The sequence below is a fragment of the Osmerus eperlanus genome, chromosome 15 (genome assembly GCF_963692335.1).
Source record: "Osmerus eperlanus chromosome 15, fOsmEpe2.1, whole genome shotgun sequence".
Taxonomy (NCBI): Eukaryota; Metazoa; Chordata; class Actinopteri; order Osmeriformes; family Osmeridae; genus Osmerus; species Osmerus eperlanus.
The window spans coordinates 1,769,449-1,789,126 of NC_085032.1; the positions used below are offsets into that span (position 1 = coordinate 1,769,449).

General features: G+C 39.3%; 1 protein-coding gene across 2 annotated transcripts in view; it reads left to right on the forward strand.

Moving 5' to 3' along the window:
- The first annotated feature begins 1,832 nt into the window (after positions 1–1,832).
- The window catches only part of rsu1 (Ras suppressor protein 1), a 110,882-nt gene continuing 93,036 nt past the window's right edge, over positions 1,833–19,678 (forward strand). Inside the window, exons 1-4 of one of the 2 annotated variants that reach the window (XM_062479603.1) lie at positions 1,833–2,136; positions 2,433–2,618; positions 2,911–2,961; positions 11,145–11,265. In XM_062479603.1, the coding sequence (XP_062335587.1) occupies positions 2,510–2,618; positions 2,911–2,961; positions 11,145–11,265 (281 nt within the window). In that variant the 5' untranslated portion in view covers positions 1,833–2,136; positions 2,433–2,509. The remainder of the gene's footprint in view (positions 2,137–2,432; positions 2,619–2,910; positions 2,962–11,144; positions 11,266–19,678) is intronic. The other variant, XM_062479602.1, reaches the window with a different exon arrangement.

Here is a 19,678-nt window from a genome sequence, read left to right on the forward strand (position 1 = left end):
CCCCGATGCGCGGCCACGAGAAAATGAACGAATCACTCTTTGAGAGGACTCGTTACTCCCGAGTCCTTGTAAGGATTCGTTCAAAATGAACGAATCGTTCACGAACGACACATCACTACCACCGGCTGCCATTTGGACTTGAGCGCGGGCACCTTTGCTTTAGGGGGCGGGCAGCTCATTCAAAATTCTGCAGCTAGATTATTAACCAAAACTAAAAGGAGAGAACACATTAGTCCTGTCCTAGCTACTTTACACTGGCTCCCTGTTACCTTCAGAATTGACTTTAAGGTCCTTTTCCTCACATACAAAGCTCTACACGGACAAGGACCTAGCTACATTGCTAACTCCCTTATAAACTACACACCAGCTAGAACACTGGGATCATCAAATGCAGGCCTATTAGAGGTCACCAGAAGCAGTCACAAGAAGATTGGTGATTCGGCCTTTGTCAATTACACCCCAAAACTATGGAACAAATTACCCATAAATATTAGGGAAGAAAACACTCTAGACATTTTTAAAAGACAGCTTAAAACTTACCTTTTTACCGAAGCATTTAAGTAATTTTATCTCAAAAGGGTTTTTCTACTTTTATTAGTTATATTATTGTAGAATCTTGGTTTAGTAAATTTGGGTCATTATTTGACTTGCTAATTTTATTTTGTCTAGGTCAGAGTTGGCGAACTCTGATAGCGTACAAGAACTCTGGTCGCGTGAAGTATTTAAACAAATATGTAAAACAATCTGTATTCTTGATCTGAGGCAAAGGATCCGTTAACAGAGAATACGGCCCATACTCTTGACCTGGGGAAAGGATCTGTTAACAGAGTGTATGGTTTTATATATACAGACCAGGGGTGAACCAAATGTATGTGTGTTACTTGTAATCCTACTTTTATTAGTTATATTATTGTAGAATCTTGGTTTAGTAAATTTGGGTCATTATTTGACTTGCTAATTTGCATTCGGATATTAGAAATTTGCTCTCGTAAATGTCCGATGAGCCACAACTTTTCTTTGTTTTCAAAGCTGCCAACTGGGGTGGCAGCTGGGGTGGCAAGGCTATTTTTAGGGTGGCATTTGCCACCCCATGCCACCCCGGTAGATCCGCCCCTGCATGTACCTCCAGCTTGGTGTGTGTGTTTTAAAGAACCTGCTTCTGTGTCGTCAAGATAGTAGCCCTACAGATCACAGATTTTAAAACAAGCTAGTCGTTGCTGCCCTCTGGTGTTCGGAAGTAATAACACCCCCAATCATTTACATGTCTCTCCCCCTCTCTCTCTTTTTCACTTGTGCCAGTATGCATACTACGGCCGATCAAACAAACGACTAAATGACTCGTTATACCATTTGTGTTTTATGGTTATTCCGTCGTTCCAAAATAAAACAAAACAACGGCAAGCACGCATTTCCCCATCATCTGGTTCTGACATCCGAAATGGACAAATCGATATTACGAGCCTATTTTTCATCTTTTGCAGATATCAGTATAAAGGATATGGAATAATAAAAACAAGGATTAATGGCTCGTTATACCATTTGTGTTATATGGTTATATCATTATTAAAAAAAAACGAAACGACCAAAAACAATTGCCTACTTAAATGTGTGTTCGACTTACTAAAGTGACAAAACGATATTACGGCCCTATTTTGCGTTTTATCGACACGGGTTGCAAAATAGAAAAACCAATGGCCACAAGGGATACGGACCCACTTGGTCCTTAATATGTGATATTTGCTCACACACAAAAAATTAAATAAAAGGTCGCTAACCACATGTCCGAAGTGTTGCTGCATTGTTTCACTGCGGAGCCTATTTCTGTTGCAACATCCTGCTTAAAAGGACAACAAGCGGCTCTATACGGGACCAAGCCCTTGATCCTACTGTATAAACTTTCCTTTTTGTCTTGAAAAGTTATTTGATGAAAAAGGAAACTACGCTTGTAGCTTTTTTGTTGTTGACAAAGCCTACATCCGTTTGTAGGAAGTTCCCTTTTATGGAAGCTTGAGAATTCTATGGAACGCACATCGACTTCCGTTTGGGTGTGTAGTGGTAGCTCTATCTACAAAGTAATTAGCTAAAGTCGTACCTTTTTCGAGCAATTTTTACCCATTATCCATTGCAGACTAAAAGGTAGGATTTTCTGATAAAGATACAATACGATTGCTTCTCTGAAAATACTTCAAGTTTGTTGTTTTTCTTAACTTTCACATCTCACTGCACTTGAACTCGTCCTAGCCGATCCGTGGAGTAGATTTTCACTACTCACATTCTTTGTATATGTTACATTTAGTCATCTAGCAGACGCTCTTATCCAGAGCGACTTACAGTAATTACAGGGACATTTCCCCGAGGCAAGTAGGGTGAAGTGCCTTGTCCAAGGACACGTCATATTTTTTTATTTTTTGCACTGCCGAAAATCGAACCAGAAACCGTCTGATTAGTAGCCCGATTCCCTAACCGCTCAGCCATCTGACTCCCTATGTATGGTGTTTAATTGTAGAAGATGTCAAAGTCTTTGAAGAAAATTGTGGAGGAGAGTCGGGATAAGAATATACCTGAGGTGGACATGTGTGACAGAGGGATATCCAACATGCTGGACATCCCAGGACTATGTAAGGACATTAAGGCTAGTCTGTTCCAGCCCGCTGGAATACAGTTAAAAACGAAATCCATATTTTAATTATTTTCTTTACTATGGCAATAATTGTGCATTAATGAGTTAAATGATATAAATCAGCAATAGAACACATCTGGGTAGCTACAATTGTCAGTCTTTTACAATACAGATCACATATAGGCCTAACATTTAGAATTTTAGATGAATGGTAGAATATAAATGCAGAATAAATATTGAAGTATGACATGTTGATAGTGGGCTGATTGTATACGTCTTCTATGTTTCAGTCACCTTGTCCAACATCACACAGCTGGTTCTTAGTCACAACAAGCTCACAAGTAAGTCATGATTATTCTCTGTGTCTTTCTCTCTTTTCATCCTCTGTGGTTACTCAAGTATTTTACAGTGTATTTGTATGATGATTTGACACAATCCTACAGTATGTGGCCTTCTGTACTACTAACCAAGACCACTAGAGAGCACACTTATTCTATCTTGTCCATTTCAGTGAAGGACTAGGCTTCTAATCTGTGTGCATAAAACAAATTATTTGGCTTGTTTACCTGTGTGCATCTCCCTGTCCCTGTCTCTACTAATTGTCTGTGACCATCACAGCCAAGGAGATTACACATTTATCCCCTCTCTATTTATAGAGAAGATCAAAGACATTTTAGGTGAGCTAATTAGGATCATTATCCATTCCCTCATATCTACGGGTGGGAAAGGTGTGTTGCAATATGTATGTGGGTAAAACAGAATTTTAGTCATTGATGGTATTAATTTGTCCTATGAAGGTTGGTGCATTGTGTTGTGAGTCTTATTCTTTAGTCCATGACTTTATTCTTTATCATAACAGTGCATTTGTTTTTGTGCTCTGAAATTCTCTGATCTTGCCCTACTTGCTTTAAAAAGCCCCATATATAAAAGATAGTGTCGTCTTTTTGGACTTTTGAAGGCAGACAGGAATTATGGTTACATTTGGACAGTCTTTCATTAGTGAGGTAAAAGTACAGGGGGATTGTACTTGCAAAAAGAGAGAGAATAGGTGGATGGAAAGTAAGGAATGAAGAGATATGGGATACAAGTGAGGGGGAGAAAGTGATATGCTTAGCAGAGCTTGGGTGTGGACCCTTTCCCTGCTAATTGATAACATGGCTCTTCCTTATTACTATCAATCTCTCTCACCATTATCTGCAGTGGAGTGTCAGATCAGTTACACCAACCTACGCACACACAGCAAAATGTAACTGATCCCAATTAATTTTAAGATACACACACACACACACTTAGGAAAAATTCACTTTGGGCTGCTGTATGCTACTTTAAACTCATGCTATTCTGCGAACATGCAACCTTAATAAACGACTCAACTCAATCAACTACCATCGGTTGCGCATGAAAAGAGTGAACTACTGTGATCGTTGGAGATCAATAGAATGGACCTTATTGTGGACTGATTTGGTCTGTTAGTTCTTCATCTTTGGAAGAAGTGATGTGTACTATGGTCATCTGACTCTGGACTGTATCTGCATTGATTCACCACACTCACATGACCCATGGAGACTGTCACAGAAGAAATGCAATAGATTTTTAAAATCCAAGGTCAACCTTTATGAAAGACATACAAGAGTGGTCTTAAAGGTCCCATGACATGAAATGTTCACTTTAGGAGGTTATTTAACATTAATATGAGTTCCCCTAGCCTGCCTTTGGTCCACCACTGGCTAGAAAATTTCGATAGGTGTAAACCGAGCCCTGGGTATTCTTCTCCGCCTTTGAGAAAATGAAAGCTGAAACGCTCGGTTTTGAAATTCCTCTCCTTGTGTCGTCATAAGGAGGAAGGTTACCTCCCCTTTCTCTGCTTTGCCCGCACAGAGAATTTGGCCCACCAATGAGAAAATTAGCTACGACTGTGCGAGCGCAATATTGTTTTTTCCTCGAGACATCATGGCTTGCAAACGACCGAAGCATGGCAGTTAACCCCACCTTTTTCTTCCTCATAGCATTTACAGCTACAGACACAGAAACGGCACGTCCTGAGGAAAGCTCATTGTGGGACTGCTCGTAGTGGCTGTAATTCTGCACACAGGCTGAATTTCGGTAAAGAGACTTCAGATACAGTATTAGGGGACCACTAAGGCCTATTTAAAAGCATCCAAAAACAGCATGTCATGGGATCTTTAAAGCGGTAGACTACAGAGACATCCTTTTAATAACATTCCGGTTTGGTTGCACTGTGAAAATTAAGAACACTTAACTTTTTAAAACGTACTTTCGAGTGCTGTGTCCTCAGACTATAATTACAAAATGTTCTTGGCCCCAATGTTTTACTTTACTTTAGTCATATCCTATAGCCTACCAACCATTTTGGTCAACCCAATAACACACTGAAACATGAGTAAACCCCTGTGGCCTATTTATAAAGGTTGCATAAGCACAAAAGAATGCATGAACCAGTTCCTATGCCAACGTTGGGATTATGAAAAAACAAACTTCATGCGGAAATGTGTGGTCCTCCGCACACACTGGCTCATGCATGCGCACAATAAATGAGAAACTGCTACTCCGATGGCAGAAGGATGAAACTCAAGAAAATCCTTCAAATTGATAACATTGTGGAAAATATATTTTTTTTATAACCTCTCACATATTACATATGAACAGTTCCCTGGAGCACACACTCAAAAAAGGATTTCTAATAAAAACATATATTTTCATGCAAAAGAACCCCCCCTAATATTTGTACAGTTTAATGGCAAATAATATTTGATTGGATCGTAAATGTTTCAACACTTCTTAAATGTTATGAAATTCATTCTAATAGATGATAAGGTTAAAATTAGGACATTTTAGATTATGCTGTTGCCTCAGTCGGACAAATACGAATGCACAGTGTCACATATGTTATCACATGTTCGTTGCACATAACTGTCAATGTAATCATGCCCACACTGTGTCCAGCAAACCCAGTGGGATGGGCGTGCACCCTGTTTTATAAATCGAAATATTTTTGTGCGTACTCTTTCTGTGTTTCAATTGTGCACAACATTTTCACATGAATTCTACGCAGTTTTATAAATGAGCCTCCTGGGGCCTGTACTACGAATCAAGATCAACATGCTCTGGATTACTTTCAGTTACCCGGCTACACAAAGCCTAACAATGGCAATCACGATAAACGGTATCACGACGGCGGTTATCAACTCTCTAACTCAACCCAGATATTTCCAATCTAGAGACGTGCGTGTTCACATAAAGGGGCGGTGTTTGCACCGTATGTCCAATCGCAAACATGGACAAAACAAGAGCCGCATATTTCACGCAGACAATAAGCTTACAAACGTTGTCTACTCCTCCTGCGTGAAATATTGTAATACAAACATATCAGGAATACAGACATATAATACTGGCAAAAATCAACAAAGTCGCTGCTGCCAAGCTGGCAGAAAATAGCAGACGCTGTAAATGCGTAAGCTACATGACTTATTGATATCACTGCCCCAGGCACAAGATGTGACCATAATTACACTTGTGCATTCCATAACGTTAAACTTTTGTTGCTGTATTATTTTAGTTGCAACCCTGGCAGTGGCAAACGATCATGGGAGCAAATAAAAAATAAAAACATAATTCAAAACGGTAAGGAGCAGTAGGCAATACTTGCACATATTTTAAGGCCAAAAAGTACGAGGCTGAATTGCCCGAGTCAGTCGCTTTTGCAGGATATTGGTATACAAAGGGCCTATAGAACAATGACATTGCTTGCAGCCAACAGGAAGAAAAATTAGGAAAAGAAAACAACTGGAGGGAGCCCTCCTCCACAGGACTTCACTCTTGCTGAGGAGCTGGCCCTCTCCAGCTATCAGGGTCGCCCCATGATGGAAGGAGTGGTAGGGGGCATTTCTTCAGACCCTGGTGGCAGCAGCTCGGAAACCCAGGCATATGTATGTTTCAAGTAATCTATGTGACCATGTTCATTCAACAAATATTTATGAATATTGTAGGAGTGAAATGTATTATTGTTCTCTGCAGTGACAGGAAATACAGTGGTGTTGCTGCCACCATCCACTGTCGTCCCACTGTGCCATACAGAGGTAACAGTGAAACTAATAGTCATACGTCAGTATGTATGCCATATGTTGTTGCTGAATATTTATCAAATATGTCATTTACTTTCTTAAGTGGAGGTACTAGATGATCAGGAAACTGTGTCTGCCTGCTCAGAGAGCATTTTGGGGGTACACTTTTGAGTTTTTTTTACCACTTGCTGGTGGTAAAAATGGTGAGTGTGTGTGAACGTGTGGCTGTGATTGAAGTGTCTGTAATGACTTGCTAATGGTGGTGGTCTGAACATGAGACACAAGTCCTTAAAGTGCTCATTTCAAATGACTCAATTGATTAAATTGCTTTGGTGTTAAACTCAGCAGGAAGAGGAACTTCTTCCTCCTCCTGAGCCTAGGGTCTTCACTTCAAGGCCAAGACAAAGACACGAGGTATAAACAATGAACCTTGAAACACAGTAGTCCAATGGACACCTTCAACTTTCTCCAAGTGTGCCGTGCAAAGGGACAATGTTCTTTATTTGTTTCAGGTTGGAGCAGACAATGTGAGGGCCCTGTATAAAAGAACCCTGGAGCTCGATATAGAGTAGGCTATAAGAAGCCTTTAATTAAAAAAACAAGGCTGTAGATAGAAAAACTGGAATATGAGAAGAGATAGTACATGGCTGGATTAATGACACGAAAATTAGTTACACTGACATTCTTTTTCTGTGTTCCTATGAAAGGGAGAAGACATGAGGATGTATTTGTTAAACCTTTTTCTACGTTTTGGTCTTTTTATACCTTTTTGTGGCTTTTTTGTTGTGCCTTTTGAGTCTTTTATGGGGGTTTTCACCATTTCTTTCTTTCAATGTCCAATTTATTATTTTTGAAAAATGCTATAAAAGTGAATGAAACATCCAAATTCAATGAAAGTAGTGAAATTATCATTTATTTAACTTGTGAGGGGCATTCTACGGTACCATACACATTCTTCCTTTTGGTTTGAAATGTTTTTGTTGAAGGAAACCCAAATTTCTGATATGGAAATAATTAGAAAATGGGTCAAAGCAACCCAAGGACAACAGAAGGGGTTAAAGGGAGACACCCTAGTGAATAGGAATAACATAACATGACACTACATAAAAGTACCCGTAGCGAAATAACGCAACGCTATGCATAGTCTGTGGGACTGTGAGCGCATGGCTTCGATGTGTCACATTGGCAACATACGGCTCAAGAAGCTGGCAAAGATATGTAGATAATTCCCTCAGCTGAGAATCTATATCTTTCATAAAAAATACTCATCAGGGAATGCCAAAGGGATTTTTCGGTCTCTAAATGTTTCTCTAAATTATTTTAAGTCTTAGCATTGCTAGTCTATGTACCTTTAGTATAGTTAGATCTTTTTAAAGGCCATATGGCAGGTTTATTTTTCCAACGAATTTGCGCTATTTGCTTGTTGGTAATAAACATTTAAATTGTTATCCATTGTATTTGATGTTGTTGGGTGTCACAAAACGGAATATAATACTAAAAAGTAGCTACTTTTTGCAATGATTCTTCTTTTCCCCACAATGCATTGCATGACTTCACATTGGGGAGACGACCGACCAAAGCCCGCTTACAGACCATTGAAATCGATTAGAAATAAACACTAGGCTAGTACCAGAGAATGTCTAATATGTTCTCTGCTAGTACCATCAAAACACGGGACATCTAATCGTTAACGTGTTTACAACGTCGGGGAAAATATTGAATTAGGGATGATCTTGGGGGGATTTCTAGGTGGGACTGGCAAGTTAGCCCATAGCTAGCCCATAGCTAGCATGATGTCTTCTTTCTAGATAAGTTTACCGGTAATACTAGTCTACTTATCTGAACTACAGCTAACGACATGATTGTCCGGGACAAGTGGATTTTTTTGTAAGGCAGAGAAATGTACCTGCCCCACTGGACAAGTTTAAACTCAAACAAAATAAAATGCCATACTGTACTTGCACTGGCCAGCTTGCAAATACTGAGGATAGCCTACCGAAGTTGAGTTAGCCAATGTCGTTAGCGATGCTAGCTAACGTTAGTTTGCTAGCTGTATATAACATTTCACTGGGTCTTGCAGCTGTTTGATTGACTGAAATTATTATGAAATGTTATGTTCTACTAGCCATTTGCCTACTTTTGCAAGTCACAGTATTTCCAAACCCTGATAGTGTAACTGAGAAGACGCAGTAATTCCTCTTTCAAGTAATAAGCCAAGTGTTCAAGTGTTGAGCATTAAATTAGCTGCACGGTCTGTAGAGATATTGGGACGAAGCTGCAATACATTACATAACAGAAAGTGTTTCATTCTGCAGAAATTGTGTAAATGTTTAATGTAACAAATACCTTTTTTTATAACACCTCAATTGTTATCATTTGTATAATATTACAACTCATCTTCGTTGGTCAAAGCCACAATCTTTACCCGGACGTGACTTTTGTGCATGGAAAAGTGAAACGTAAATGTAGGGCTAAGTGCTTAAAAATGTTTTTCAGGCCCTGAATGATCACTATCACTAGATATAAAGAAAACGTTGACTTTCACTCGGTGCTATTCACTGACAGTAAAAAAAAAAAACATTGTATATGTGCACTGCTGTTCGTAGACTAGCTCCAGAGATCGTTGCTGCGTTGCTAAATGATAGCAACTCACCAGGACACTTCACCAACTCTCCACTCATTCTGCTCGGACCATCCATTTAATTGGCTTTGACGGCCATCAGGTCTGGGCAATTCCTCATTTGCCCTCTCATGTCTACTTGGTTCGAAATTATACGGCTGCGGGCCATCATACACATTAGTGGTTTTTGCCACCTCTTCTTCATCCCAGTCAGTCGCCATAGTTCTAGTATTGGCTGGGGCTTCTCTCCTCCACGACTCCCCAACGTGACGTCATTGCCGATTTGCGCTAATATGCTAATTGCTAACACCAAAAACGAAAAAACTGGTCTTTAATACCATTTGGAGACACCATTTGGAGATATTTTAAATGATATACATATCTTGAGTGCTTCATGTACCCATTAATCAACAGTAGTGTTTAACCTGCCATATGGCCTTTAAGATTCCTATATGTTTAATGTATGCACCTTCATGCCAAAGCAAATTGCTTGTCTGTGCAAACTTTCATGGCGATTAAAACCCTTTCTGATTCTGATGTTCTGGCTCTTCTGAGCGCACCTCTCACTATCTGCGCACCAAGCTCCACAGGATCTTCTATGAACGGTGAAGCCATTATCCTCAAGAATGAGTTAGTGGACGGGGCTTTTATCCGGTTGATCTCTGATCTCCATCTTAACCTGCTCCCGACCAGGTTAGCCGTTCAGCATGTGTTACCATGGCGATCTACCCTGGTAACAAGTGATCCACCATTGTGATACAGAAAACCCTGGGTTGAACCTGAAGTTACCTCGCTAACGCCAAATCTTGATTCGTAGTACAGGCCCCAGGTCAGATGTGGTCCAACTATGTTCAAATAATCCTAAAATAAATGAATAATGGGATTTGGAGAGTTTACAAAGTTAAAGGCTCTGTCATAAATTCCCACCGAAGTCAAGTCAGAAATGTAAACCTTTGTTTGAAGGGCAAATGGGTTCAAACGAGGTTGTTGAAAGCACACCTGATTTTCTATGATCGGTTTTCTTTCTGAGACCTAAATGTCTGATAATTAAACACAACAGTTAATTTCCATTAGCCAGTTTGAAAATTACAGTTTTCTCTACTTCCTTGGGGTGTGCGGGATTTGAAAAGTGCTTTTGAAGTTTCACCAACTACAATAGGTTGTGATCACACACACACACACCCTTTCTGATACATTATCAGTATGCCAGAACAACGCTCGGCCATCCTAATCTCCCCAGGGCCATTCGTGTCATGTTCACTTGGTCTGTTTGTGTACGCCTCCCACTCCATCCCTACATCTATCCCCTCTCTGTCTTTACCATTTATCAAACTTACCTCCCCCCTCCTGTCTCTTACGCATCAATCTTTGTCTTCTCTAGATTGACCTGATCAGAGAGGAGGAGGAGTAAGGGTGGTGTGGGAGGTGTGGGTTGCAGGGTAGGTCATGTGTGACTTATCAGTTATGCTAAATGACTCATCATTAAGATGACAAACCCTTGGCCTCGGTCATAGAGGCAACTAATTCAACCATTAAAGACATCCAGTCAGTGAACCTAACGATTATTAGATTGTTTAGTCAAGTCATGTTGCACTGATGTTTTTAACAGGGTGGTGTATCACTGTTTAGCCGCTGTGTTCATTTTTTGATTCTATGTTGTGTTTGAAGTGATGGAGTTTGCAATGTTGATGTGCTCAGATGAATGGGAGGCTTGAAATTGAGAGTTGTAGTTTCATCTATATCACTCTCATTTTCACTCTTTTGTTTCTTGAATTTTCATTCTTTCACAAATTTCACATTTTCCATTTCACATTTTCCTCAGTCGTTCCTTCCAACATTGCAGACATGAAGAACCTGGAGGTTCTGAATGTTTTCAACAACCAGATTGAAGAGCTGCCCACCCAGATCAGCAGCCTACAGAAGCTGAAGCACCTCAACCTGGGGTGAGTGTGTGTTTATATTGTCGCATCTGTGAAAATAGCCAGCGAGTTTCTTATGCTTTGTCAAACTCGTAAAGCTTGACAGAGAATACATTCTTTTCATTTTTCTGTCTGGTTTATTTGCACGTCTTCACCATCCCTCGTGTGAACTAATGTATTTTATTAGCTGGAGAGAAGTCAATCCTCCTTATTTCTCTCAATTTGTAACTCAATTCTAACCTGTTTTACTATATTAAAGTCCCATAGCCCTCAAACCATTTAAGAGGACAGGGGAGGACTATAAACCAGAACATACATTTTGTAGATTAAAGATTAGGTCAGTTTCTTGGATTTTAACAACGTTCTCTCTTAAATGGTAAACACAACGGCCTGAGCATATCACACTTTAGGTATGTCTGTGCTATTGGCCACGTGCAACCACATTGTCCCGAACCATTATGCTTTTGCTCAGAACAAGGTTCTGAAAGGAGGAGCAATCATTGGGCTACAGTTTTCTTCATCCCAGGTTGAAGAAGTAGTAGTATATTAGCTTGTGTTGCTCCAAGACCCTCATTTTTTCAGATCCATTGTTCTGACCACATTGTGTTGTGGTCTGACCATGCTGTGTTGACAAAATATCTATCAAAGTGAAATTTAGCCAACAGTATGTCATGACAATAGACAGCTTCCTTGTGTGTTTGCCCCCAGAGCAAGTACTTTGAGCAGAAACAACTTTGTTTGGGTTCAGGGGGCCAAAAGGGGGAGACGGGGGCACTGGGATTTACAGTGGGATTTCTGTTTACCTGTGTTCTCTGCAGTAGACATTAGACAAATGCAAATATTAATAAACAGAAGAATAAGGCCTTGCCTTATTGTTATGTATCAGTCCTTATTGGTGTATTTCATTACTGAAAATATTCACATTGACAAGCTGTGACAACTTGCAGCATCGCAGGAGTCACACACAGTGAGCTAACTTGGTAAAGTAATTAAAACTAGAGAGGGTACAATTTCTGGGGAAATTGTGGGATGTGCTTGCGTCGGTTGCAGATGGGTCCATTTTTTTTACTGACATTTACAACTGATATTTCTGTGTATTTTCTATAAAAATGCGTACTCATTCTTTATGAAGATTTAAAAGCCTAAATTTGTTGCTGCTCATTAATTCAAAATACTAAGAGTGAAGTGTAGAATGAAACAGTTGTCATCTCATTTCCTCTGCAAGAGGGAATTGTGAATGGTATGGTATGGTTGTGAATGGGTTGTGCTCAAGCCTTCGGCGAGCACAACCATTGTTCTCTCTCATATATATTTAGGGTTCCTCCGGTAGGAGGGAACCTATTGTTTTTGTTATTATTCTTATTAGGGTTCCTCCGGTAGGAGGGAACCTATTGTTTTTGTTAGTATTCCTATTATTATTATTATTATTATTAGGGTTCCTCCAGTAGGAGGGAACCTATTGTTTTCACTTCCTACATATATTTGCACAATTTTTAATTTTTAACTTAATTTTATATTCCTAATTTCTTCACATTTTAAACTGCTGCTAGCTCTTCTTGTGTTGTTGTTACTTGTTAACGTTATATGTTATAGTGTTATATGTTATAGTGTTAAATGCTATTTTTGGTATATGTTACTATATTACTTTGTTAGTTATATCTACTGTCTACTGCGCAGATGTTGCTGGCCAAGTCTTAAGAATTTCGCTGCACTGAAGCAATTTGGTGTATGCGACAAACTTTGATTGATTGATTGATTTCTGTTAGTATTCTTCTTATTATTAGGGTTCCTCCGGTAGGAGGGAACCTATTGTTTTTGTTAGTATTCTTATTATTATTCTTATTCTTATTTTTCTTCTCCTTGCGCCCCATTATCTCAAAAAGTCCCTAGTCATAAATGTTCTAATTTGGCACATTGATACTACATGCAAGTGGGTACCCCCACACCAAATATGGGCCACATCAGACCATAGGGGGCGCCACAGGCAACGTCCAAAAGTCGGATTTTCAAAGTGATGGGATTTCCACCCCATTGCTCCAATTCTTCTGAAACTTGGTGTACATGCCTCATTTGTAATAAGGGACAAAAAAGCCTCAAGGACCCATAAGGTCCGCCATGATGGATTTTCCTGTACAGTGATCATTTGGGAAAATCTTCAAAATCGATCTCCTCTTAAACAAAAGGTCAGATTGACTGGAAATTGTACAGATATGTATCATTGATGTATTTAAAAACGTTACTTAAGACAGTTGAATCAAATACAAAATGGCTGAAAGGGGATGTATTTATGTAATTGTCCACATTGCCTCAATATGTTTGGGTCACTAAATCAAATGTAATTTTGAATTATGGTTTTTCAAACCTAATAGGCTTTAAGGTGACACCCCTTGAAGTAAACCTGCAAAGTTAGGAATACTTATGTTTTTATTTTTATAGAATAGAAGTATGCACTGGAATAACTACATCTCTGACGTTGATAACAAACCAAACCGTTTAAAAATTGGTTGAAAATTGAGCAAGTTATGGTTATTTAAAAAGTACATGTAGCACCAACACAATGTTATGGGTGAGCGAGTTGACTGTAGCAAGATGGCCGCCATTTGCGGACGTTCGACTCCAATAGCCGGCAACGCGGACGAGACATCTAGCCCTTATATATGTCTATGGTTGAGGCTACTTGGTTCCCCTTCGTTCTTTTGGTGAGCAGTCTCACGAGCCCTACTCACCCGGCGTCATTGAGCCGACCAGCTAAATACTTATTTAGCACTAACGTTAGCTACCTGATGCCACCCGGATGAATATTACATTACTCTGCCAGTCACTATATTACAGACACTCAACAATGGCATATTATTTGCAGATAATAATTAATAAATGTTGATTTTTTAATAACTAAGTAAAAGCCATATGGCAGGTTAAACACTACTGTTGATTAATGGGTACATGAAGCACTCAAGATATGTATATCATTTAAGATATCTCCAAATGGTGTCTCAAAATGGTGTTAAAGACCAGTTTTTGTTGTTTTTGGTGTTAGCATTAGCATATTAGCGCAATTCGGCGATGACGTCACGTTGGGGAGTTGTGGAGGAGAGTAGCCTCGGCCTATTACTAGAACAATGGCGACTGACTGGGATGAAGACGAGGTGGCAAAAACCACTAATGTGTATAATGGCCCGCAGCCGTATAATTTTGAACTAAGTAGACATGAGAGGGCAAATGAGGAATTGCCGGAGGAATTAAATGGATGGTCCGAGGAGAATGAGTGGAGAGTTGGTGAAGTGTCCGGACGAGTTGCTATCATTTAGCAACGCAGAAACGAGCTCTGGAGCTAGTCTACAAACAGCAGTGCACATATACAAAATGTATGTTTTTTCTGTCAGTGAATATCATCAAGTGAAAGTCAACATTTTCTTTATATCTAGTGACTTTTTGAGGCACTTGTCCTTTGGACAAGTAGCCCTACATTTACGTTTCTATTTTCCATGCACAAAAGTCACGTCCGGGTAAAGATTGTGCCTTTGACCAACGAAGATGACCTGTAATATTATACAAATAATAACAATTGAAGTGTTATAAAAAGTGTTATTTGTTACATTAAACATTTACACAATTTCTGCAGAATGAAACACTTTCTGTTATGTACTGTATTGCAGCTTTGTCCAAATATCTCTACAGACCGTGCAGCTAATTTCTTGCTCAACACTTGAACGGGGGCTTATTACTTGAAAGAGGAATTATTTACTGCGTCTTCTCAGTTACACTATCAGGGCTTGGAAATACTGTGACTCGCTAAAGTAGGCAAATGGCTAGTAGAACATAACATTTCATTATAATTTCAGTCAATCAAACAGCTACAAGACCCAGTGAAATGTTATATACAGCTAGCAAACTAACGTTAGCTAGCATCGCTAACGACATTGGCTAACTCAACTTTGGTAAGCTATCCTCAGTATTTGCAAGCAGGCCAGTGCAAGTAACATGCCATTTTATTTTGTTTGAGTTTAATTAAACTTATCCAGTGGGGCAAGTACATTTCTCTTCCACTTGCCCTACAGAAAAATCCACTTGTCCCGGACAATCATGTTGTTAGCTGTAGTTCAGCTATGTAGACTAGTACTACCGGTAAACTTATCTAGATCTAGAAATAGAAGACTATGGGCTAGCTATGGGCTAACTTGCCAGTCCCACCTGTAAAATCCCCCCAAGATCATCCCTAATTCAATATTTTCCCCGACGTTGTAAACACATTTCTGATTAGATGTCCCACGTTTTGATTGTACTAGCAGAGAACATATTATACATTCTCTGGTACTAGCCTTTTTATTTCTAATCGATTTCAATGGTCTCTAAGCGGGCTTTGGTCTGTCGTCTCCCCAACGTGACGTCATGCAATGCATTGTGGGGGAAAGAAGAATCATTGCAAAAAGTAGCTACTTTTTAGTATTATATTCCGTTTTGTGACACCCAACAACATCAAATACAATGGATAACAGTTTAAATGTTTATTACCAACAAGCAAATAGCGCAAATTCGTTGGAAAAATAAACCTGCCATATGGCCTTTAAGTGAACTTGAATCATTTCTCACGGCACACCTGACGATCTCTCACGGCACACTAGTGTGCCGCGGCACAGTGTTTGAAAATCACTGGGCTATAGCAGCCTCAGTTGAAAAGTTGCATCAAAACGAAGAAATTTGGCAATCCGTTGTATTTATTTTTCCTAACCTCTACGTCCCTTAAGTTTTCCCCTTCTAGTGATATTTTCAAGCATTTAGCCTACTCATATTGCATTCATTCATTAATAAAGAACCCCCTTTGAAACATGCTTATTCTAACAACGTTGTCACCGGTAGAGCTAGTCGCTCTATCTCAGATGGAATCGTGATTCAAACAGTACCATCTGCTAACTGAATATATGCCTCCAAAAACGTAAATAAGCTTGACATTTATTTATGGATAATTCAAAAGAAGTTTGCTCGAAGCGATCATTGTCAGTAACAATGCCAAATGCGACCATTATGTCTCAGTCTAGAGCCCTGCGTGGAAAAGCTGACCCCTGTAAATTGTGCTACTAGCAAGCTAGCCTAGCTGCCGTTGCTAGCCAAACGTCACTGAGGGGATTGTTTGAATCCGCCGTAAATGAAAAACATTTCCTTTAACAAAGTTTAGGCTGTGGCATTGAAAGTTTGAGTTTAAATACATTATTTAATGTGACAATACTTACTGTACATGCAAGTCTTGAACTGCTTAAATGTATGATGCTGCTACTACACCACGGCATGATAGTCCTACTAGAACGTCGTTTCTATGCATCGTTGCTTACGTGTGCTGACATGTGATGTTGTGATGTAAGGCTAGCACTGAGTTCCCTTGTGCGACCAAAAGGCACTTTTTGCCACAAACGTAATTCAAGCCTAAACCATGCAACGGAACGTAAATCCCAATACAAGCAACGCAATCGCTAACAAGACAAAACCTAATGACACCGGCGTTGTCTATGTCGTCCAAATATTGAGGGATCCTGAGGGGTGGGAACATAAATAATATATAATAAATAAAGCTGCAAGCAGCGATGCGGGTTCCTCCGCCAAATGGCAAAATATTTTAAACATGTACACTGTCGAAGATCGAGAGTTGGACAACAAGAGAGCAAAACTACTTCATGTTTGGCCAACAACAGGCTGAATGGGGATTTGAACTCATGAGCATAAGGTTACAAGTCAGTCTCTCTATCCTCTCTGCTACACACCAACTGTTGAGATTGTATGAATAGAAAGGGCAGAGTATTAGCTTTGGTCAGCTTTGGGACAAAGGTTAAGAAACGGTTGACATTTCAAGGTGAAATTGCATGAAATTGTACATGTTATTTCAGAATGATGTCATCCTGTTTAGCTAAACAGATAATCAAAATTATGACAGGCCAAAAGATAATGGCTGGATTCCAACCTACTACCTTATACTTTACAGGTCACCATCCCAGCCCATTGAGCTATTCTCAGTGTTGAATATTGTCATGTTCAGTTACTGTATAAAAAAGTAAGCTGTTTCTCCTGTGGTAAGCGTTGTTAGATTCAGCCAAAGTTGAAACTGCTTGTACATTTCCTATAAAAACGGGACAACGGGATGACTGGGTTGCTGCTGTAAAGAATAACTTACTCATAGTTTTAAAAAAAGGTTGTTTGGAGTGCCATAACTTGTCATGGAAGGGAATTTCAAAACAAACTGATTTCCCTAACAGTAGTTATTTGTAGTTTACATTTAGTCACTTTGAGCAGAAGTTCTGATCCAGAGCGTACAGGGACATTCCCCGAGGCAAGTAGGGTTAAATGCCTTCCCAAGGACTCAACATCATTTGACATGGCCGGGAATCGAACCAGCAACCTTCTGATTAATAGCCCGATTCCCTAATTGCTCAGCCATCTGACTCCTGTTATTATTTCTTCACTAAAATAATATGTTAATGCAGTTTCTGATAAATAAAATGTATAAAAATACAAACTTAAGATATGAAACTTAGTCCTTTGAACAAAAACACAATAATAAAATAAATAATAATAATAATAATATTCATTTATCGGCCGATAATATTGGCCCGCCGATATATCGGTCGGGCTCTATTTTGCAGTGGTTTACACAGTCTCGCTAAAAAGATGATCGGAGTGTTGTGATGGGCTCAAATTAACACGCATTGCTATGTTTTACAACCAGAGGATTGATCGGAAGACTAGAAACCGGTTTGTCAGATTACAAAATAAAAACTATGCCTCTGACTGGTTTTGAACCTACAACCCTTTGCTTACCAGCACAACATCTCAGCCAATTGAGCGATTCCCAGACATGGATTACACAAAGTTCAGTAACTGGATAATAAAAAAAGCAGTTTCTCCAATGGCGAGCATTGTCAGATTTGGTCCAAGTTCAAACGGCTGTAATTCAGTCATATTTTCATATCAAGGTGAAACTTTGCATGGTACTTCAGGGGCGTGTCACGTTAAAGCCTATTAGGTTTGAGCCATCCTTCAAAAATACATTTGATTTAGCGACAAAAACATATTGAGGCAATGTGGACATTTACATAAATACACCCCTTTCAGCCATTTTGTATTTGATTCAATTGTCTTAAGTAACATTTTTAAATATGTCAATGATGCATATCTGTACAAAATGTCAAGTCAATTAGATCTTTGGTTCAAGAGAAGAGGAACTTTTAAGGTTTTCCAAAATTATCACTGTACAGGAAAATCCACCAAGTTTCAGAAGAATTGGAGCAATGGGGTGGAAATGCCATCACTTTGAAAATCGGACTTTAGGGCGTGGCCTGGGGGTACCCACTCGGATGAAGTATCAATGTGCCAAATTAGAAAATGTGTGACCAATAAAATGTAGAGTTATTGTGGCTCAAGGAGAAGATTAAGAATAATAATAGTAATAATAATAAAACTAACAAAAACAATAGGTTTCCTCCTGCTGGAGGAACCCTAATAATAAGAATACTAACAAAAACAATAGGTTCTCTCCTACCGGAGGAACCCTAATAATAAGAATAAGAATACTAACAAAAACAATAGGTTCCCTCCTACCGGAGGAACCCTAATAAATACTAGTGCTTGTCAGTTAAACGTGTTATTAACGGCGTTAACGCAAACCCATTTGAACAGCGTAATTTTTTTTATCGCGAGATTAACGTTCTTTTTGGCCTAGCAAACTTTTTAGTTTTTGTCACATGCTGTTGCAACAACTACTGACGTTAGAAAAAAAACACCACACCGGATCTAGATAGACTGGAAACAAAACAAACAAACAAGTCTGTGCGGCACGCCGCACAGACTTGTTTGGGCTTGCGATCTGGCTAAAGAGGAGTAGGCTAATGTTATGTTTTGAGTGGATGGCGAGTGCGAGACGCCGAAATGGATGCCAATAAGATTCTGAATGGAAAGTTTACTTTAAAAAAGTTGCCAAATGGTTCCATTGACAAGACCAAAGTGATCTGTGTGTTTTGTCGTTGTGAACTGAGCTATCATTGCAGCACATCCAGTCTGAAATACCACTTGATGGCCAAGCACACAGCTGATGCGAATTCTCCGCCCCCTCGTCAAAGCCAGGCGATTGGAATGTTGTTTTCAATAAAAAAAAAAACATTTGCACTAAGTGTAATAGTGTAACTAAGTGATAAGAGCATTAAAATGAGAAAATAATATTGGGACAAAAAGAAATCAAGGGACATTTAGAATAGATAAAAATGTGTGATTAATTGTGATTAATCGCGAGTTAACTATGACATTAATGCGATTAATCGTGATTAAATATTTTAATCGTTTGACAGCACTAATAAATACATATGAGAGAGAACAATGGTTTGTGCTTGCCGAAGGCAAGAGTTTGCATCACCAGGGACGAAACCCAGCGTCTGGTGATGTCTATGGGTTCCAGACT